A 10279-nucleotide genomic window follows, 5' to 3' on the forward strand; every position below is an offset into this window, starting at 1 on the left:
AGTTTTACTTGCATTTAAGAGAAGTTGAAGGCCACGGAAGGAGAGTTGTATGGCATTGAAGCTCGTCTGGAGGTTAGTTAACATAGTGTCCAAAGAAGGGCCAGAAGTATACAGAATGGTGTCGTCTGCGTAGAGGTTTATCTGAGAATCACCAGCAGTGAGAGCGACATCATTGATGTATACAGAGAAGACAGTCGGCCCGAGAATTGAACCCTGTGGCACCCCATAGAGACTTTAAGGGGTCCGGACAACAGGCCCTCCGATTTGACACACTGAACTCTATCAGAGAAGTAAATGGTGAACCAGGCGTGGCAATCATTTGAGAAACCAAGGCTGTTGAATCTGCCAATAAGAATGTGGTGATTGACAGAGTCGAAAGCTTTGGCCAGGTCGATGAATACGGCTGCACAGTAATGTCTCTTATCAATGGCGGTTATGATATCGTTTAGGACCTTGAGCATGGCTGATGTGCACCCATGACCAGCTCTGAAACCAAATTGCATAGCGGAGAAGGTACGGTGGGATTCGAAATGGTCGGTAATCTGTTTGTTGACTTGGCTTTCGAAGACCTTAGAAAGGCAGGGTAGGATAGATATAGGTCTGTAGCAATTTAGGTCTAGAGTGTCTCCCCCTTTGAAGAGGGGGATGACCGCAGCATCTTTCAAATCTTTGGGAATCTTAGACGAGACGAAAGAGAGGTTGAACAGGCTAGTAATAGAGGTTGCAAAAATTTCGGCACATAATTTTAAAGAGAGGGTTCCGATTGTCTAGCTCGGCTGATTTATATGGGTCCAGGTTTTGCAGTTCTTTAAAAACATCAGCTATCTGGATTTGGGTGAAGGAGAAATGGGGGAGTCTTGGGCGAGTTGCAGTGTAGAGTGCAGGGCTGTTGACCGGGGCAGGGGTAGCCAGGTGGAAAGCATGGCCAGCCATAGAAAAATGCTTGTTGAAATTCTCAATTATTGCGGATTTATTGGTGGTGACAGTGTTTCCTTGCCTCAGTGCAGTGGGCGGCTGGGAGGAGGTGCTCTTATTCTCCATGGACTTTAGTGTCCCAGATCTTTTTTGAGTTTGTGCTACAGGATGCAAATTTCTGCTTGAAAAAGCTAGCCTCAGCTTTCCTAACTGCCTGTGAATATTTTTTTCTAACTTCCCTGAAAAGTTGCATATCACGGGGGCTATTCGATGCTAATGCAGAACGCCACAGGATGTTTTTGTGTTGGTTAAGGGCAGTCCGGTCTGGAGAGAACCAAGGGTTATATCTGTTCCTGGTTTTAAAAAAAATTGAAAGGGGCATGCTTATTTAAGATGGTGAGGAAGGCCCTTTTAAAGAATGACCAGGTATCCTCTACTGACGGGATGAGGTCAATGTCCTTCCAGGATTACCGGGCCAGGTCGATAAGGAAGGCCTGCTCACTGAAGTGTTTTAGGGATTGTTTGATAGTGATGAGGGGTGGTCGTTTGACCGCAGAGCCGTTACGGATGCAGGCAATGTGGCAATGATCGCTGAGATCTTGGTTTGAAAACAGCAGAGGTATATTTGGAGGGCAAGTTGGTTAGGAAGATACCTACGAGGGTGCCCGTGTTTACGGATTTGGGGTTGTACCTGGTGGGTTCATTGATCATTTGTGAGAGATTGTGGGCATCAAGCTTAGATTGTAAGATGGCCGGGGTGTTAAGCATGTCCCAGTTTAGGTCAATGTAGCAGCACGAGCTCTGAAGCTAGATGGGGGGCAATCAGTTCACATATGGTGTCCAGGGCACAGCTGGTGGCAGAGGGTGGTCTATAGCAAGCTGCAACAGTAAGAGACTTGTTTCTGGAAAGGTGGATTTTTAAAAGTAGAAGCTCAAAATTCAAAAGGCACTCGCACATCTGAGCAATCTTTTTTGCAGGTGCATGGCAACAGTTGAACAAGATGAAGGAAAACAGAAACCGCACACTGCTCTTGATAGTATCACTGATATTTAATAAGCTTACGTATCGGCGTCACGGCCTTCGTCAGAGCTTTTGTGAATTTTTTTGAAATTTGCACCCTTATGTAGACCTAGCCCCACCCACATCCATTCCACAAATCGAAGGGGGGTGGAGGCAAAGGAAAAACAAATACGTGCTACCAAATATAACAATATGCATTTCATAAATATTACAAAAGTGTATACATAAGAAGTATTAAACATGTCTGTAAAATCACAATGAGGACATAGCAAGTTTTCATTAGTCATTGGGTACATCGTACGAGAAACATCAGAGTAATCTTAAATAGGCACATATTTCAGGTTCAAATTCAAATTCACAACATAACATACATAGGCATTTCATCATTAAGTTCTTTAGGAAATAATGTCTGGAGGGTGAAAACCCCAAAACATTCTCTTTTACTCAAAGTAGAAGCTCGAATTGTTTGGGTACAGACCTGGATAGTAAGACAGAACTCTGCAGGCTATCTTTGCAGTAGATTGCAACACCGCCCCCTTTGGCAGTTCTATCTTGTCGGAAAAAGTTACAGTTAGGGATGGAAATTTCAGGGTTTTTGGTGGTCTTCCTGAGACAGGATTCAGACATGGCTAGGACATGCGGGTTGGCAGAGTGTGCTAGGGCAGTGAATTAAACAAACTTAGGGAGGAGGCTTCTAATGTTAACATGCATGAAACCAAGGCAGTTACGGTTACAGAAGTCAACAAATGATAGCGCCTGGGGAATGGGAGTGGAGCTAGTCACTGCAGGGCCTGGATTAACCTCCACATCACCAGAGGAACAGAGGAGGAGTAGGATAAGGGTACGGCTAAAGGCTATAACAACTGGTCGTCTAGTACGTTCAGAACAGAGAGTAAAAGGAGCAGATTTCTGGGCGTGGTAGAATAGATTCAAGACATAATGTACAGACAAAGGTATGGTAGGATGTGGATACAGTGGGGGTAAACCTGTGCATAGAGTGACGATGAAAGAGATATTGGCCCTAGAAATATCATTTAAACCAGGTGATGTCACCGCATGTGTGGTAGGTGGAACTAAAGTGTTAAATAAGGCGTATTGAGCAATGCTAGAGGCTCTACAGTGAAATAAGGCAATAAATACTAACAAAAACCGCAATAGACAAGGCATATTGATGTTAGCGAGAGGCATGCGTAGCTGAGTGATCATAGGAGTCCAGTGAGTGGCTTCAGGCAGCTTGCGGGCTGGGGCCAGCAAGCTAACAGAAGGGCCTTGGAGGGACGTCGCAACGGAAGAAAGTCTGTTGTGACTCCCTCGTGCTGTTACGTCGGCAGACGGCTCCGTGTGGTAAACCAGGCCAATTGGCAGAATAGGTATAGTCACCAAAGAATTTGTCCGGTGGGCCTCTTAAGCTAACAGTCCGATGTGCTCTGGACAGCTAGCAGGTTGCGGCTAGCATGCTAGCGGATGGGATTTCAGGGGACGAAGTGACGGCGGAGCCAGTTGAGAAAAAGACCTTCGGGCGAATCACGTCGGTGGTCCAGTCGTGATGAGTCGGCAGAGGTCCAAGCCAGTTGGCAAAAAGAGGTATTGTAGCCCAAGGAGTTGCTGATGGACCTCTTTGGCTAGCCGGGAGATGGGCCTAGCAAGGCTAGCTCCAGGCTAATTGGTTCTTGCTTCAGAACAGTGACAATAGCCAGGAGTGGCCACTCGAATAGCAGCTAGCTAGCTGCAATGATCCAGGTGAAGAAAAAAAAGGTTCAGAGCTTGTGGTAGGAATCCGGAGATATGGATAAAAATAAGTCAGATTTGCTCTGGTTTGAGTCGCACTGTGCAGACTGGCGAGAGTTGTCCATGCTAGAGGTGGCTGATGACTGCTAGCAGTGGCTAGCTGACTACTAGCTAGTAGCTAGTTAGCTGGCTAGCTCTGTTGGGGTTCCGGTTCAGGCAACGGTTCAGACGACGGATCAGCAGGGCTCCGTATGGTGGGTTTAGTGGCCAAAGAATTTGTCCGATGGGCCTCTTAAGCTAACAGACCGAATGTACTTTAGACAGCTAGCGGGCCGTGGCTAACTAGTAGCCAGTTAGCTGGTAGCCAGTTAGCTTTTGATGAGTTGATAAGTTCTTAAGTATAAAAATAGCAGATCCGTACCACATTGGGTGAGGCGGGTTGCGGGAGAGTATATTCAGTCCGTAGATAGAAAGTGATATTAAAATATGAAATATATATACGCGTAAAAAACAAGGAAAAATAGTTTTTACAAGGGATAGTAAGGGACAAGACAAAAACACAAGTCCGACTGCTACGCCATCTTGGATATCCAAGATATCACCTGTTGGGCAGCGAGAGCATACTCCTCAAACAGTGGTCGATGCGTGGAGTGAAATAAGTGTTGTATTTATTTTTCAGCTGCTCATATTAAGCACATTCTCTGCTATAAAACCCAAGTAGCCTACAAAACAGACCAGTGGGAAAGCTCGGCGCTTCCATTCCCTATTCCAGTGCATACAGGTTACATGTATTTTTCCCCTGCCCCTGTTTCTGCCCATTTGATAATGGGCCATTCTAAACCGAAACAAATGTTACATATTAGTAAAGACAAGATTAAATTGAGAATAGTCTGATGGGTGAAAATCACCTGGTGAGAGAACAGCTGTGCACCCCGAGAAAAGGAACAGAGCGCAAGCTTTTTTTGCTTCTTTCTCAAATCATCAACAGCCTAGAGTCGCACCATGCAGCCCATATATGTTTTGATTTATAAGACATATTTAAGGTTGGTATCATCCACAACTAAACTCTAAATCTAGCATATAGGACCTGTTTCAAGAAAAATGTTGTTTCCATTTTTTTCAGCTAAGTTCAATTATATTCTTCATAATATAAAATCATATAAAATAAAATAATGGCACGGGACGTATAAGTTTATCTTGTCAGTTAAATGGCACGGAGCATAGCCAGATAACATACAGTAGGCCAACTCATATTCTGTTCTTCTGAAATAAATGTTCTTCATATCATAATGTTTCTTTAGACCTGACTAAAATAAATTATGGATTTGTGATGGTGTATATTAAATTGATTTATTACACTTTTTTATGTAGATGTTCCAAAGGCGCAAATCAGAGGCTTGTATGCTGGAGGCCTGGAGATGCTAAACGTGTTTATGTTAATTAACGGTCAATTACCGTGAGACTGGAAGTCTGTTTTTGCTTGACAATAACCAGGTGACAAAATGTCATGACTGCCACAGCCCTACCCCCACCCTCACAAAGTTGGCCATCCCTGCTCTACACAAAATAAAATAATCTCATTCAATTCTGGTTATTAACACCTGAACTCCTTAATCAACATTAACTCCTGAATCAACACTAGACATGTTACATGTAAAACTGTAAAATATTCTGTGTACCATACAATACATTGCTGGTTCAGACTTCCTTCTATTCTCCCACTCTCTGCTCAATACAATGAAAGAAAATACTAGTTTGAAACACAAAAATCATGGCAAAAATATAAACTATGTCAGTGTTGTATTTGTTAAATGATTAAGGGAATCATTGCACAAATATTCCCTTACACTGTAGGTACAGTTTAAAACATCTTTAAACATTTATCAGATTACTGGGACTCCTGATGTTAAAGTTTAAATAATTAGATTAACACTAACGCTCAGGCATTATTTAAAAGTAAGAAAAAAATTATAATAAAAATTATTATTCAAATTCAGAAGAGTTTCTATGTAGAAACCTTCTTGCATTTCAAGTAATCATCAAATAACAATTTCTTCCAAAAAAGGATCTCAGGGTAAAAAAAGGTTATAGGTCGAATCATATCCCTCTGGATAGAACCCATTTGGAACCCTTTTTCTAAGTGTGGAAAAAGCAAAACCTGTAGATGAGGGCTCTGCTCTTGCTTCACTTGAAGAATGAAACTACCAACTTTTTGGCTTTCTAGTATTGATTTTCACATGCAGTGATTCTACACTGTCAAAAGTAGAAACAGTGCTGCAAAGAGTGAAGGAAGAGTTCTTACCTAGCACAGTCAGAAGTATCTCTGTATTGTATGCTCCACTGGGGAAAACACTGAAGATGCATGTGAAGGTGCCTTCATCCAACAGTCTGACAGCTGTTATTCGAATAGATCCAAGGTTCTCTGATGGGTTCCCAATAAACTGGACTCTATCTGCCAATCCATTCGGTGCAATAAACTTAGTAACCCCATTGGGATAAATCAGCATAAAATTATGGTTCTGTGTTTCTTCCGCAGTACTTTTCTGCCATGTTATCTGTTCGAGGTCCTCGGTTGTCTCTATCAGTCTGCAGGATAAGTCCACATCCTCCCCCTGTACCACAGTCCTGCATTCACCAATGACACGTGTACCTGAAGAGAAAACACAAGCCAAAAAACAGTCCAAAAGATACCTGTAGAATAGATGTTTATGAACTCTAATAAACAGAGATGTTACATAAACACACAGACAAGACCATTATTAGTATTTAGCTGTGATTATGAACTTTGATATCCTATTAATGCTGAAATGTGGCTATTGCAAAAACAAATGTGCCAATTGCTCAATATTTGACCCTATTCCCATTTTGGCAGCCATAGTCAGAGGAGATGGCTAAAGCACATACTGACCTGGGTTCAGTCTACGCCCCAGGGGTACGCGCAATACCTTCAGGGGGTATTCCAAAGAAAAATGTGATTCACATTTTCAAACAGTCCATTTAGATTTTCCAACGGGGCTATACATTTGGGTGATGTTTTTCTCGCCCGAGTAGCCTCGTTTCACTGCCAAAATGTAAATTAAACCATCTAGTGTTCAGTGAACTAACAACACAATGTCAAATACAGGTAGCCTAGTCAAATAATTAACATCCAATGACATTAACCGTTACTCTCTTGCGGTAATTTCCGCTAACGGTACGTATGTAGCCAAACGTAGCTGCTGCTCATTCCGCTAGATCGAAAATGGATGAATGGTTAAAAAAGTAAGGCCCGCATCTATAGAGACACATACCAGCTCTACTGGTAGTACTGTTACTTTATAATTTTTTTCAATTGCACCTTTATTTAACTAAGCATGTCAGTTAAGAACAAATTCTTATTTACAGTGAAGGCCTACACCGGCCAAACACGGACGACGCTGAGCCAATTGTGTGCCGCCCAATGGGACTCCCAATCACGGTCAGTTGTTTTACATCCTGGATTCGAACCAGGTGTTCTGTAGTGACACCTCTAGCACTGAGATGCAGTGCCTTAGACCGCTACGCCATTGACTATACGCAGTACTACACCTGCACCTGTCGACAACACAAGTTTTTCTGCTTCCACGAGCACATATAATGCTAGCATTAGTAATTCTACATTTGTTGCTAGCCCAGCTAGCATGGACACTGACAGCTGTGAATCTGATGCAGCCGAATAGCTACTTCCCCCTTACCCGGGAAAGCACCAAACAACAGACAGGGACGTTGGATAATCGAAGAGGGGCAAATACGACGAGAATTACTGTACATTGATTTGGTGTTCACTTATATTGGGAGTAGTGCCTTTCCTCAGCCACAGTGTGTTATATGTGCAAAAGTCCTATCTCACAACTCGATGAAACCTTCACTCTTGTGTAGACATTTAGAAACATGCCAATTTGAAAAATAATCCACAGGAGTTTTTTGAGTGAGAAGACATGGATAAAAGCAACAGATAACATTAATAAGAAGGGGCTAGAAGCGTCTTATATGGTGAGGTAAAGAGTGGCTAGGACAGGCAAGCTCCATGCTATTGTGGAGAACTTAATTCTTCCTGCTGCCGTGGATGTGGCTGGGACAATGCTGGGGGAAAAGGCTCAAAAAGACTATACAGACAATGCCTTCATCAAACAGCACTGCTTCACGATGCATCAGTGACATGGCAGAAGATGTTTTGAAACAATTACTGCTTTGCATACAAGCCAGCGAAATCTATGCGTTACAGCTGGATGAGTCAACAGACGGGCCGGGCCTGGCACAGCTCCTGGTATATGTCTGTTAAGTTTATGTGGGGGTCAATTAAGGAAGACATCCTTTTCTGCAAACCACTATAAACCAGGACAACAGGAGAGGATATTTTTTATGCACTGGAGAGCTTTGTGACATCAAATGGACTTTCGTGGTCAGGATGTGTTGGTATCTGTACTGATGGTGCAAAATCCATGACAAGGAGACATAGTGTAGTGGGGCAAAGTATTGACACATTTTTTTGAATTGTGAGACGAGCTTAAAGTTTTCTTAACTGACCATAATTTTCACTTGTCTGCCCACTTGCATGATGACGAGTGTCTCAGACAACTGGCCAATCTGGTTGATGTGTTTTCTAGCCTGAATGATCTGAATCTATTATCACAAGGACTCTCCACAACTATATTCAATGTGCGGGACAAAATTGAGGCTGATTCAGAAGTTGTAGCTCTTCTCTGTCTGCATTAACAAGGAGAACACACAGCACCTGAGTGAGCTTTGTGCGCAATTACGTAGTTATTTTGCCGAAACGGACGGCACAAACAACTGGATTCGTTATCCCTTTCATGCCCTGTCTCCAGTCCACTTGCAGATATCTGAACAAGAGAGCCTCATCAAAATTGCAACAAGCGGGTCTGTGAAAATTGAATTTAATCAGAAGCCACTGACATATTTCTGGATAGGGCTGTGCTCGGAGTATCTTTCCTTGGCAAATGGCGCTGGTAAGACACTTATGCCATTTGCAACCACGTACCTATGTGAGAGTGTATTCTTGGCACTCACTATCATTAAAACTAAATACAGGCACAGACTGTGTGTGGAAAATGATTTAAGACTGAGACTCTCCAATACAACCCTACATTGCAGAGTTATGTGCATCCTTTCAAGCACACATTTCTCGTTAACCTGTGGTGAGTTGTTGATGGTTTTATATGTAAAGTTTTTATAGGTTTTATATGTAAGATGGCTAAATAAAGAGCAAAGTTATTGATTATTATTATATTATTATTTGTGGCCTGGTCCTATAAGAGCTCTTTGTCACTTCCCACGAGACGGGTTGTGACAACTCACATTTATTAAACATAAGAATGAATGTATCATATAGTGTGTGTGGCAGGCTTACAATGGTGGCAAAAAACAACATTTTAGTGCGCTGACCCTGGTGCTAGAGGAGGTACGCAGCTGGAGGTTGAATGTTTGAAGGGGTACAGGACAATAAAACGTTTGGGAACCACTGGTCTAGGCTGAAGCTACTTAGTGAATATGTTATTAGAATAATAAGTCAAAAGCCCTGACTCTTTTCTAACACTTAATCAAGAGTAAGATATTCAATACATTCCCAGATACTTGTGCATGCTCAGCATGTCTCAAAACTTACTGAGTTAAAAACATAGTAAACACACTGAATTAAAAACATAGTAAACATACTGAGTTAAAAACATAGTAAACATACTGAGTTAAAAACATAGTAAACATACTGAGCTGATGTGTGTGACTTATTGTACCCTAAAAGGACAAGGACTACAGTTGAATGGTGGGATTGTGTGTTTGGTGTTATTGTCTTGCCTTGTGTCAATAAGAGAAAAGAGACAAAAACATGATCTCAATAGTATACATTTTATAACATCAATTGGAAACCTACTTTCTGTATCCCTCTGGATGATGAGTAGAATCACACAGCACAGCTTACGTAACATGCTTTGCTCTTCTCATTGCTAGGGTCATAGGGGAAATGTAATAATATAATTATATTTCTATTTGAAATTGCCGTTTTGTAATAATGACGACCTATTAATTGTTCATGCAATACATTTATGTAGGCTAAGCTATATGTAAAATAATGTTGAATGCAATCATCCATCTTTGATGGAAACTATGCACATCTTTCAATGAAGACCAAACATTTTAACAGAAATTAACAAACAGTCCTACATTGGTCAGTAATAATGGATCTAAACATTTGTATCTGTAAATGTAATAGACCACTAACCTTTGAATGGAAGTTCCTCTGCTGGAATAGCCGAGAAATGTGTTTTTTGACGTTTGTGCTGACAGAAAAATGTCCTCAGTAAGCCACAGCAGCTATAGCACAATGGGTGGACATTGGTTGAGACAGTTTAGTCTCCACCCCACTCGCAGACTCCTGGCTTTGCATAGACTGTGTGCTACATCTTTGAAAGCCCGTACCACCATCTACTGGTTATTAAACATACCCATAGGCCTCATTACAAACAAACAAGAATGATGGGACAAAATTATTTTTTTTATTTTAGAAAAACAAAGTTAAATACAACAACAAGCCAGCATCTGTCTGACTTGGGACCTCTCTCTCTGATGATACACTTTATA

The 10279-nt window shown here is 41.8% G+C and overlaps 1 protein-coding gene across 1 annotated transcript in view; it reads right to left on the reverse strand.

Annotated features, from left to right (window-relative positions):
• Positions 1-10024, reverse strand: part of LOC120058447 (nectin-4-like) — a 33342-nt gene extending 23318 nt beyond the window's left edge. Inside the window, exons 1-3 of the mRNA XM_039007109.1 lie at positions 9921-10024; positions 9573-9645; positions 5967-6314 (exon numbers count right to left, since the gene is read on the reverse strand). Coding sequence (XP_038863037.1) covers positions 5967-6314; positions 9573-9627 — 403 coding nt within the window. The 5' untranslated portion in view covers positions 9628-9645; positions 9921-10024. The remainder of the gene's footprint in view (positions 1-5966; positions 6315-9572; positions 9646-9920) is intronic.
• Positions 10025-10279: the final 255 nt, after the last annotated feature.

Source organism: Salvelinus namaycush, chromosome 13, assembly GCF_016432855.1.
Source record: "Salvelinus namaycush isolate Seneca chromosome 13, SaNama_1.0, whole genome shotgun sequence".
Classification (NCBI taxonomy): domain Eukaryota; kingdom Metazoa; phylum Chordata; class Actinopteri; order Salmoniformes; family Salmonidae; genus Salvelinus; species Salvelinus namaycush.